The 12,427-nt window shown below is 33.9% G+C and overlaps 4 protein-coding genes across 4 annotated transcripts; 2 read left to right on the top strand and 2 right to left on the bottom strand.

The window, feature by feature from the left end:
• Positions 1-1,463: 1,463 nt before the first annotated feature.
• Positions 1,464-2,175, top strand: LOC9328397 (DUF724 domain-containing protein 3). The gene has a single exon (XM_002892289.2). It carries the CDS (start codon positions 1,600-1,602, stop codon positions 2,017-2,019), a length of 420 nt encoding a protein of 139 aa, XP_002892335.1. The 5' UTR covers positions 1,464-1,599; the 3' UTR covers positions 2,020-2,175.
• Positions 2,176-4,303: 2,128 nt separating this feature from the next.
• Positions 4,304-5,530, top strand: LOC9325664 (heavy metal-associated isoprenylated plant protein 28). Its single transcript, XM_002892288.2, has 3 exons — positions 4,304-4,711; positions 4,837-4,912; positions 5,054-5,530. Exons 1-3 carry the CDS (start codon positions 4,706-4,708, stop codon positions 5,422-5,424), a joined length of 453 nt encoding a protein of 150 aa, XP_002892334.2. The 5' UTR covers positions 4,304-4,705; the 3' UTR covers positions 5,425-5,530.
• Positions 5,531-5,588: 58 nt separating this feature from the next.
• LOC9325663 lies at positions 5,589-6,587 on the bottom strand. The gene is made up of 3 exons (XM_002889553.2): positions 6,423-6,587; positions 6,289-6,333; positions 5,589-6,158 (listed from the first exon to the last, which is right to left on the bottom strand). Exons 1-3 carry the CDS (start codon positions 6,525-6,527, stop codon positions 5,706-5,708), a joined length of 603 nt encoding a protein of 200 aa, XP_002889599.1. The 5' UTR covers positions 6,528-6,587; the 3' UTR covers positions 5,589-5,705.
• Positions 6,588-6,740: 153 nt separating this feature from the next.
• On the bottom strand, positions 6,741-10,435 carry LOC9325662 (putative acyl-coenzyme A oxidase 3.2, peroxisomal). Its single transcript, XM_002889552.2, has 13 exons — positions 9,707-10,435; positions 9,509-9,626; positions 9,324-9,431; positions 9,074-9,246; positions 8,891-8,990; positions 8,733-8,807; positions 8,497-8,627; positions 8,133-8,268; positions 7,925-8,044; positions 7,693-7,839; positions 7,495-7,599; positions 7,311-7,412; positions 6,741-7,092 (listed from the first exon to the last, which is right to left on the bottom strand). Exons 1-13 carry the CDS (start codon positions 10,174-10,176, stop codon positions 6,850-6,852), a joined length of 2,028 nt encoding a protein of 675 aa, XP_002889598.1. The 5' UTR covers positions 10,177-10,435; the 3' UTR covers positions 6,741-6,849.
• Positions 10,436-12,427: the final 1,992 nt, after the last annotated feature.

Raw genomic sequence — 12,427 nt, 5'->3', positions numbered from 1 at the left:
CTAAAGCTATTTTAAGTTCATTTTTGTTCATTTATGGTTAAACACTTAAACTAACATATAGTTTTTTCTCCGTCAATGTATATATGTTAGTAGATGAGTACTTAGTGTAGTATATATAGGGGTACTAGACACAAAACGAATATCCGTGGTTTTAATATAAAACAGAGCATATTATATATAATATCCGTGGTTATATATAATATGCTATGTTTTGTCCAGTTCAACTTTATTTCGGTATTTATCAACTCCAAAATTAAATGAATATCCGTTAATACAGATATTTTCATTAATATATATATATATATATATATATATATATTAAGAAAATAAATGTACACTTAGAAAAATATAAAGTCCAATCAATATATATTGTATGTATCTCTATATTTCTTTTTTGTTTTGTAATCTTTAGTCGCTTTGTTATTATTATTTTTTGGTGCAAATCTTTGGTCGCTTTGTATGTAACTAATTTGACAACTAAAATTTTCAAATTATATATACACTAAAATTTGAAGCTTATATATATCTCTCAGATTATATTGATCTGTGCAATATATTTTTTTCCCCCCATAAAAACAAGCGGTATGAATGTACGTCGTAAAAGTAAAAGCCTAAGTATTTATATTAGTGTGATGACACCAGAGCTTGTGTGGATGACATTCTAAGGTTGGTGTCCTCCTCCATCCTCTTTCACGTGGTTAGCATCTTAGCAACATATATATATCGTACGTATTATGATATTATGTAATGAAGGTTCTATATATATATATATATATGTTAAATTTAATTAAGTTGGTAAGATAAATTAATGAAAACGGCCTACCACCGTACCTTGTCGACCGCTAGCTACCAGAAAACTGCACAAATTTGTAGCAGTAGTATGATGAGTAGACAGACCAGAGTACCAGACATTTAGACATTTAGTAGGTGCATTAGAGGGTGTTAATAACACCAACTTAGTGGTCTGATGCGAAACCATATAATACATTGCCTTGGATCACCGAAAAATTTGCTGGTGGCCCTTCAATTTTAAACATTCGCTTTTCTCAACGTTAAAGTATATAGTACTAAGACTTTTCTAATAGGAAAATCTCAAATGCAAATACAAACTAATTTATGAGACCCGTGAGAACAAGATATTTTTGTCCGATCGAAGATAGTGTGACAAATGCAATAATAATAATAATTAAATTAGCAGGGGAAAATAAATTAAAATAGATTTTTCGTTACTACGTACATAATACAATTCCCCCTGGCTCAATACTTAGTTGAAAACTGAATATCGTGTAAAGTATATCCCGAAAATGTAAAATCAGACGACTAATATTTAATAAGCTTCCTCATTGGCTAATCTAATCATATGATCCACTTTTTTGACAATCATATGATCTAGTTCCCATTAAATTAAAAAAAGAAAAAGGAAAAAACTCAAAAAAAAAAAAAACAATAGTCCGAACAAAAAAAGGAAAGAGTTAAAAAGAAGTAAAACGCGGAAAAAAGGGAAACAAATCTTTTATAAATACACCAATCCCCTTCTCTGCGCCCCTTCACAAAAATATCAAATCAAGATAACGTTTGATCATACTTAAATCCTTAACAATGGAGTTCGTGAAAGGAGATCAAGTTGAAGTCTGCAGCAAAGAAGACGGCTTCTTGGGGTCTTACTTCGGTGCCACGGTACTGTCAAAGACTCCGGAGGGATCTTACTACAAGGTTAAGTACAAGAATCTTGTGTCGGAGAAGGATCAATCTAAACCGTTAATCGAAGTCATCTCAGCCGACGAACTCCGTCCGATGCCTCCCAAATCTCTCCCCGTAATGTTTCGCTGCCAAGACAAGGTCGATGCTTTAGACAAAGACGGGTGGTGGGTCGGAGAGGTCACCGCTGCGAGAGGCAACATGTACTCTGTTTACTTTTTGACGACCGGGGAGGAGCTACAGTACCCGCTTTACTCTCTGAGAAGGCACCTCGAATGGGTTAACGGAGACTGGGTTTCTTCTGCAAGAAGGCAACAATAACTTTCTTAAGTTAGGGTTCTATCATCTGCTATTCTTTTTTATTCTTGCAATGTTTCTTATTGTGCTCTTTAAAATTCTAGGGTTTGCTCTGTTTTTGGTTTCTCGCTTAGATAGGTAGCGTGACTGCCAAGCAAATATAAGGGATAATTATTTATAAATTTACTAGGATATGACCCGCGGTACACCGCGGGTTAATTTTTTTTAACAAAAAATGTAAATTTAAGTTGTATTTTTTTGGTAATATAGTTTGTTTTGTTTAGTGTTTAAGATTGTATAATTGTATTTTGATTGTTAATTCTAGGATTTTACCCGTAGTATACCGTCTCGTATTAATAACGATCCAAATCCGTCCCACCATAGAACCCGTCCTGTGAATTTAAACATCATTTTGTTATTATTTTTGTAGTTATAGTCTTCAAAGTAAAAACACTGATATAGAACTGGAGTCATAAAAAAAAAAATTCCGAACCTCCTAAAGATTATGAATATTTTATTCATTAATCATACAGAAATTTTAAATAGTAAAACACCACCAAAATTATAAAACTTATGTTAGAGAAAACAAAACATAAAGCCGATAAACGATATAAAACTGGAAAAAAATTAAAATTAAAGCAAAACTGTAGACGTAGATGAGTTCACTTTCTTCTTAGTAAGCTCTATAATATAGCCGACAATACATTTGTAGACGCAGGTTAAGAACGTGAAGCAAGTAGGTTAAGTGAATGCATATTTGTAGTGTTTAGGAACTAAGATTGAAGAGGTATTTATATAGTACAATGAATAGGTTAAGTAAAATATTGTAATCATAAAATATCTTGAAGATCAAGCAAATGGAATATATTCAAAATCCCTAAATAATTGGTAGTTTCTTTTCTCCAACTAAACAAACTTTAGAATATTCTTTAGTTTTGTTGTGATCATAAAATCATAAAACTTCGTTAACTATTATTTTCATGATATGGAGAAGATTTGAAGTTAATAAAATCTTTCCTATTAAACAAATGAAATTTTTCACTAAAATAATTTGTTTTACAAAAGTTTAAAATATTTCCGATATTATAAAGATTTAACTATATATGGGCTAAATATTAAATTACCACATATTTATTTCCTTAATTAAAACTCGTAATAACTATAAATATTGAAATCAAGATTTCCCATTTAAAATAAACTATCTATATATACAATGCTTTTTAATTCCGATATCTATGTTTTCCTTAATTTAAATTTAGATTCTTTAAATATTCTAACCGAATTAGATTTAGGCAAGATTTTGGTTAGCTAAATATCGTTTGGAGTTAATATAGATATTAGGAAATTAGGAATGATCCGATTCAAAAGATTTCGGGTCAAAACATCAAATATGGGAGGATCCGAATCAAAGATTTCCGGGTCAAAATCAATTAAAATCCAACCCGATTAGAAAGAGCAAATTTGTACTTCAAAAATGTTAAGTAGATTTTTGGTTAAATAAGGGATAATTGTTTGGAGAGTGAATTAACAAACCTTATCACTGTTTGATACTGTTTTGTTTTTGCAAGAAAAAAGGCTTATAGATTTAAGGCTTTCATGAATATATACATGAAGGCCTCAATAGGTTTGGGCTTCACCAAAATGCAAGGCCAGTTCTATCACTTGCACACTCACTGTAATACACACCAAACCACTCTTAAATCTTGTGATAACAAAATCTATACCAAAGATTTGATTTGACAGCATCTTCATCCTCGTACGAAACCTAAAACCGTTGCCTAATTTCTTATGTAAACAAAGGGACAATAAAACAGTTTAGCGACTATAATTAACGAGTACAAGCAAAGCATTTTTTCAGTGTACACCTCACACATCTCAGTCCTGAACTCGAATTTGAAAGACACATATAACCAGAACTTGAACCCCTCTAAACCGGTTTAAGATATAACAATGGTTTGATGAAGCACTAATTAATTTGATTATGAACAATAATTGGTCGGCTATATGGACAAGATCCGTCAGTTTCGCTCGCTGAGCACTAAGTATGAAGTATCATTCGTCCATGCTTTGCTCCTAAGTTTACATTCAATTCATTCCATAAGTCAACTCTACACTCTCATCCTTAACTACAAATTTACAACCAATAAAGGTCAACCATCAACGATCCAATAAACTTAATTCACATTAAACTTATGACGTTTGAATAAAACCACTCAACGATCAACACCCCGCACAAATAAAATTACCTCACGAAAGACCTTAATTTTCTTTTGCAATCTAAGCATAATGATATCAAAAAAATATATTTTTGAATCATCTTTGGGTCAACTTTCAAATGTGATAAATTCACTATATTGAAATTTGAAGTTACATGCAATGTGATAAAGAAAAACATTGAAAGTACAATAAGTTTCCGTTGTGGATGCCCATCTCAAGCAACCTCTTCTTCCTAACTCATCTCTACACGCTTTACAAATGAAAAAAGTCGGTGCAAAAATAATTTCTTATCTCTTAAATGGTCCCCAAATTATTAAATGGTTTCATGTAGAAAGCTTATAATTTTAGTCAAGAAAAGGGGTTCGTAAGCTTGAAGAGCAAGGAACACTATATATATCGCACATGCCAATCCCATCCATTGATCAATATTCATCGTAAACTTCAAATTTTTGATCTGACTACTATATTCAAAAATCATCAGCAGAAGTTCAAGATGACGGTAAAGATTTTTTTCTTTTTGGTTTTGTTTAAAAGATGTCAAATCTTTCAAATTCATATTTCTTGCATGGATATTTTTTTAGCTATTCTTGTACTTGAATTTAACAATCTCTGATCCATCTTCAGACTATTGAGATGAGAGTTCACATGGATTGTGTGGGGTGCGAAAGCAGAGTTAAAAATGCCCTTCAAAAGATGAGAGGTGAAAGATCTTTGATCTCTAGCATTTTTTTTTTTTTTTGATCTCTAGCATATTGCTTTATACATTTTGTGTAAATCATAAACCTAGATTATATAGCATATCTGACTATATCTCTAATCTCTGTTGTATTAATGAAAACAGGAGTGGATGAGGTAGAAATCGACATGGTGCAGCAGAAAGTGACGGTGACTGGCTACGCCGATCAGAAGAAGGTTCTGAAGAAAGTGAGAAAAACCGGCCGGCGAGCTGAGCTATGGCAGCTTCCTTATAACCCTGAGCACATGGGCGGAAGCAGCAGCAACGGGGGCTACTTCTACAACCCTCATGGCTGCAACGGCCCAATCAACCACGCCGCACCAGTCCCGACTTCATCTTACAACTATTACAAGCATGGATACGACAGCAATGACTATTCGTCTTACCGCCACCACCCTGTTCATGCCTCTATCTTCAGCCACCAAACTGGTTCTAAGTTTAGTGACGAGAATCCTAACGCTTGTTCTATAATGTGATTTCTTAATTATTCTTTACTATTTTCATATATGTATGAAACTTGAGTATGTAATCATAAGTTAACAAGCCAAAAAAATTATGTATTTGTTGCTTCAACGTTTTAATTTGTTCATGAATTGTGTTACTCCTAAAGAAATTTTTGATTGTATTATGCATAGTAATCTATTCATAAGCAATGAATCTAAAATTCACCAACCCAATCAATAAAGGATCGGAGTACATTGTAGGAAAGCTAATTTTGGAAGAACATAAAAAAACACAGAGTTTGAATTTGGAAATGTTAAGGAATAGAAGTAAACCTTGAAGAGAAATTGCAGTCAGAGAGTGGTTTCGTTGCTGATGCAGCGTCATTGACTAATGTGGTGATGCTTTTGAGGTTCTTCTTGGTCTTTTTGTTTCTCATCTTTCTCGGTATAGCTGGGATCATCATCATCATCATTGTGTTTTCGTTCTCATCTCCGAAATTAGCGTTGAGCGATTTCTTCATAGTAGCTTTCTTTCTCTTGTTGGATTTCTTCTGTTTGGGTTTGGGCACTGATCCAGTAATTTCCTGGGAATTGATGATCTGGAGCGAGGTTAAGCAGCATTCCTGCCACTTGAGAGCTTCGATGTCGCTTATCACTTCGTCGAGAGTTAGGGGAGACGATGACGGCGACGAGACTGGGGCTTCTTTCAGAGTTGAGCGAGAGAGATCTAGAAGATCCAGTGTATCCACGGCTTCGCCAACAATTTTCTGCCCAATCGAAATTAACGGAATAAATTCCCAGAAACTCTTGATGATTTTCAAAATCGATTCAACCAAAATTTTGAACAGATTAAACAAGGAATTTGAAGAGATGATGATGATCGGTGGTGGTTGTTACCTTCTGCAATTTGTGAAGCTTTCGGAAACCATGCATGTGAAGGATCTGCAGAGAAATCACGAGTCGAAGATTAGAGAGAAACTGAGGAGGAGAATCGGGATAGTATGAGAGAAATGAGGATCGATAGAGAAAACCTGATTGAGGTAAGAGATGGTGAGGTTGCGGGAATTCCCAGAGGTGAAGAAATCAACGTATTCTTCCACAGTCATCTTCTTCTCTCCTCCAAACGTCATTTTCATTTTTACTCTCTACTCTCAGATGTTTGTTTAGCAGTGGTGTGTGTGATACTGATATATTTATTTATGCAACAGTTCAAAATCAGCTATAAGAAAAGAAAAGTTTGTTAGCCGTATGAATAAGACCGAAATACCCCTCATTGTAGTCCATATTTTCGGATCCCAGTGATTAATTATGAAAGCAACAACAAGGCTTGTTTTAGCTTGTAAAACGAATCACATCAAGGAAGGATCATTTATCCATTGTCGTGAACTATCAAAAGTCGAGATTCATCACAAAATTTTGTATCTTACAAAAATTTATGGAAGAGATTATTACTAGTAACTAAAGTGAAGACCAAGCGTTAGCTTTGACCCAGTTGAATGCAATTGGACTCAAGAACGCATCTGGAATCCCGAATGAAGCCACAAGTGCAAGCGCGTGAGGTCTAAGCTCCCCACAGAGCTTACATACTTCTCTCCTCACATCTCCAACATTATCCCTTGAGAGGTGACCATATCTTAGCAGTGATGGATCTTCTTCCAAGCTGATCAATGCATACATTGATCTTACAAGACCCAACACTTCCTGTCATCAAAATACACTTGCTGTTATTAGTTTAGTTTAGCTCCTCTTGTAGTTTTCACTCTTAGAGTCTACAAATCAGCCCTGTAAAGAAAGATGACAGCAGGTTTTATACAATCGTTTTCAATAGCATTGTGTTGTCCTGGATAGGAAATCACTTGATATGGAAACAAGAAGAGAAAACAACCATCACTCAACTAACTGGCAGTAATCATATTTACCTTAACTGAGCCAGGAGGCAATTTGGCCTCAGCATCCAAAACGGTTTGCAGTATTGCTTTTTCTGTGAAAGCTTTACTTAAGTCTTCAGAAAGTTGATGATTCTGGAGGAGATGTAGAGGACAAGCAAAAAACCATTACTATACGGGAAACGGAAACAAAGCTTATGTGAGAAGAGATGCTAACCAAAAGGATGGAGAACTCTCTGCTTTCTCCTCTCCCTTGAAGCTCTGCAATTTCACAAGTAAACCGTTCTAGAAGATCTCGCTCTCTTAAGCAAAACACATTTTTCTGGCAGGGACAATATAAAAGAGATGTTCAAGAAAAAGTTAAGTTCATCTAAAAAGACTAAAATAAACAATTGAGAGGGAAAGTAATTCTGACCTGGAACTGGCTGCATCTGAGGGTAGATGATGTGAGTTGAGTCGGCAATACAGGACGTGGACTGTTCATGTGCTCCAATCCCAATCCTTTGAAAGGTTTATTTCTCTTCTTACACGATACATATTCAGCAAAAAGTGCCTTGCTCACCTAAGTTCCCCATAAAAACGGATTTAAGTCAATTTTATTGTCAAAACAAAGAGAGTTACAGCATTGATTATGTTCCTTTTCCTACCAGCTGCATAAGTACATTATTGTCACCCTCAAATGTAGTCTGCACATCATATTCGCCTTTTAGATGACCAACTCGGTTTTCTGTTTTCAAACCTTGCCCACCAACAGCTTCACGACATTCCTTAGAAAGAACCAAGAAAAAGACTACATCAGTAAGGCTCATTAGAAGTTTTCTGACACATAAATGCTTAAAAACTATTGCTTCTCACCTGAAGCGTTCGCATATTGTGCCAAGTGAGAACAGCTTTGAACCCACTTGAAACGACATGGATGGCTTTGTTAGACTCAGGTGTCCTCTTCACATAAATCATCTTCAAGTCATTTACAGCAAGACTCATAGCATATCTAAGGGGTACATAAGATTCAGGTTAAAAATGATAACCCATCCTAAAATCCCCACATTAAAGCCATGAAATGCTTTTCACTTCTCTCCGTAAGCTTAGGTGTTCTATTTGAGCCTTAGCCTCAATTTTGACAGAAATAAGACAGCATGCTGAGTGTATTATTTTAATGGTAAGGATTTAGCACATATATTTCCGAGAGGGAAAACATAATTGTCAGAAAGATCCTTACGTCTTTGCTAGGAGCGGTAAAAGTCGTCTTTGATGGCTTGGATAATCAAGAAGGAGAACTTCAGGACCATTGGCTGCAACCGAGAAGGCTCTTCTCGATAGTGAGTATCTTATAGCAACAGCTAATCCGAGCTGTCGTAGTAAAAACAATAAAAATTTAGTCCAGAGATAATCAAGTTGATATCTGACAAAAGATGTGTGTAAGGAGAAGAATATAGAAATACCGAAAAATTGTACCTTTGCAGAATAAATTGCACTTGAAGCAATTGTGACACGACCTGAGGTCAAAGGGGCCAAGAATGCTCCAAATCTCTGAAATAAATTGAATACATTGCCGCAAACATTATAAAGTTTCTCCTAAAAATTTGTTCCAACTTCCAAGGTATAGCATTTACCTGATCAGGATCTTTAATTGAGCTAACATACTTCCCATCAGATAAAACATCAGCAACTGAGTTCAATAAATTCTCTCTTGGAATTCGAAGATTGTCAAACCTATATTCATAGTACAATCTTCCATGAAGTACACATTCTTACTACAATATAAAGCTACATAACATTGAGTTGTGTGCAAATACCATATTCGGCCATTGTCAACACCATTCAAACCAATTTTGTGTCCACAGTCGGCTATGCGGACGTTAGGACATATGTTACCATCTTGATCTCTGATTTGAGCAATAAAGACATGAACCCCCTGGTTGGTTCCGTTTATACTAAGCTGTGAAATCACAATCGCATGGTTTGCATGCTGAACAACCAAAGTATATCAAAAAGTCAGTATATGGCTGATGAATGTGGGGGGAGTTAAGCATAGTGACTACTTACGTTAGCTGCCTCACCGATCCAATACTTCTGAGCAGATTCACAAGGAGTATTTATGACAAACTCTTCAGTTCTTGCGTCATAAGTAGTCACTGTTTCAATTCCCCGAACCTGAAAGTCATCAAATCAAAGATCACCAATACATATTTAGTTTGGATAAGTAAAAAACAACACTGAAATATGCCTACATTGGTTCCATGGCCTAGCTCAGTCATAGCAAAGCAGCCCTTGACAAGATAATCTTCGGTGTCTTTCAGCCACTTTTCATGGTGACGCTTTGTCCCAAAGAACTTAACAGCATTACCCCTGAACTTCCCAAATTAATCATTTTGATTAGAACAACATCTCTCTTATCTCAAAATCAAGATGTAATTTTGAAACATTACCACAACAAGAAATGAACACCGAGTTTGGCAGAGAGAGAGTAATCATAAATCCCGCAAACTTCGTAGAGAGCAAACTTGTTGAGCTCAGCCTCAGGACCTGTCTCCGTCAACCATCCTTGAAAGACCCCATTCTCGAGCAAGTACAAGATCCGCTTCATGCTAATATGGCGCTGTTGCTCCATGGTCTGATTGTAATCCGGCGAGACGAAACCCTTACCTCCTCTCTCTTTCCGGTTAAACAGATTACTCTGCATCATGAGCCCATAAAACCAGTCTCTGTCCTCCAAGTTGTGTCCGTCGAGTAATTTCCTCATCTCCTTGACATCGAATCCATATCTCTCGTTGAGCTCCGGCGGAGAATACTGCAAACATACTTCCGGCGTGAGGGAGAGATTCGACGACGGAGAAGGTGATCGGAGTATGTGATTGGCGAGAATGTGGGCTCGCCGGAGTCCACGATATTCCGACATTTTGGAGAATAGGGTTTCAGTTTCACAGCAGCATCAATTTCGATGGTGTTCGAGAGAAAGAGAGGGAGTGAAAACAAATTTTGAATTTTTTGTAATTGATTCCTTTCATGAGTCCAAGACAATTTGTTCCCTTTACCCGACAACCATAATAATTAATGGGCATTGAGGCACTTGGAATCTTTTGCTTGAATAAAGGAATATTTTTGTTCTCTCTCTAATGAAATCTTTGTAGACTTGCTTATATAGTAGGCCCAGTTAGGCCCGTTTTTAACGTCACAAGATTAGCCCATTTAAATTTTTATAAACGTGTTCAACGGCATATTATGATTTTTTTTGAGTAAATTTGGAAAAATACCTTCTTTTTTAAAAACTTTTGAAAAATACCCTCTTTTTATTTTATTTTAAATTTATAAAATTACTAAAAAAATCTGATTGAAACTTAATAATAATTAAGCAAAATGATCTATATTTTAATATCAAATCAATTAACTGGTAATAATTAAATATCTAATTTTTATAAAGTTGTATGTTGACCAAATCATGTTCGTTTTTCACCATGGATGTTCTTTTGTAACTTTGAATGTTATATAACTAATAGTTCCAAAGATTCATTATCCTAAATATTTTTTAAGAACAATAATGAATAATAGCATTCTATCATTGTTAAGTCATGATTTTTTGTTAAGTTATATTATGCAGATTTTAATGATTCATTATTATTGAAAACATATAAAATAGTTTACTATACAAAAATATGTTAAAGAGAATCGTTTAATTGAAACAAACTTTGGTAATATGTTTAGTTAAAAAATGTGTTTCGTATGTTGGAGATTTTTTTCTTTATATAGTATGATAGATATTAAGCGATAGACTTTATAATATCGTTAAAATTTAATATATCAAAATAAATAAACTATTTTTGTGTTAAAAATATATATAACCATGATTAATATTATTTCGAATTTAGTATATATTTTCTCTAAATTTATATTTTTTATTTATTAAAAATAGAGCTTTAAATTTAAATTTAAACAAAATTGTCATCTTATATATAATTGTAATTTTTATTAAAAAAATAGAAAAGGGGTATATTTCAAAGTACAGTAAAACCTCTATAAATTAATAATGTTAGGACTAGCAAATTTTATTAATTTAGAGAGGTATTAATTTATTAATAATTATTAATTTATAGAGAGATTTTACTAATTTGTAATTTCTTAAAAAATTTTTTTTATATAAGTAATATCTTTTAAAAACTAGTTACAAGTAGAGAAGCAATTATTAAGTTTAAAAAAACAACACAAAATTTTTTCGAATTAGAGTCATATTTTATTAAATTTTTTACATAGAATATTTTAAATATATATCATAGTAATTCAAATATGGCATAGATAAATTTATATTATATATATATATATTGCTAAGTTTATACAATTATTAATTTATGATATCGATGGGGCCATATGTTTACATGAGATTTTCAAAAAAATTATTATCTTATTAATTTATCGATTTATGTCATATTTTACATTGGTACCAACTCGGGACCAGAAGAATTTATTGATTTAGAAAAGTTATTAATTTATAGAGGTTTTATTGTATAACTCAAAAACAGGGTATTTTTTAAAATGACCCTTTTTCCCGTTAAGAACAAAACATAAAAAATTTCCTTTTCTTTTCTTTTAGTTTAGTATATTTTATATTTTATATGAACTAAACCAATAATTTCCTTCTTTATTTTTTCTGGGCATCCTTTTGTTTCCTATAAATATTACGTCGGCTTCGTTTAGAAACAAATGAAAAACAGAGTAAGACGAGCGATCTCCAAAGTGTCGCCTGTAGAGGAGAAGGAGAGAAATTGGCGGTGGGGACTATTTATTGGGTCGAGAGAGATCAATCTGGAGCAACAAGTCTTTGTGCTTAATTCCAAAAATCATTGACGAGTCCTCCTCAGGTTAGGGTTTTCTTCGCACTCTTTTCGTTTCTGAGTAATCTTTACAACTCCAGTTTGCGCTGTTTGTTTTATTGACAAAAAACATTGAGGTCTAATCTTATTTCTTGCGTTGCAGGGCATTCAAATTCAACTGGACTTAAATTCCACCCTGTTTGTTATTGATAACAACAACAACAACAACAACAACAACAGTGAGATCGATGAACGAGCGAGACTTTGTGTCAAAGATATATTGAATCAATTTTTGATGGTGATGATGATGGATTTGGAGGTTCATATGCATTGCGAAACGACCAC

The sequence above is a fragment of the Arabidopsis lyrata genome, assembly GCF_000004255.2.
Source record: "Arabidopsis lyrata subsp. lyrata unplaced genomic scaffold ARALYscaffold_1, whole genome shotgun sequence".
Classification (NCBI taxonomy): Eukaryota; Viridiplantae; Streptophyta; class Magnoliopsida; order Brassicales; family Brassicaceae; genus Arabidopsis; species Arabidopsis lyrata.
Note: the sequence above shows the minus strand (reverse complement) of the source record. Positions and strands in the feature narration are given on the sequence as shown.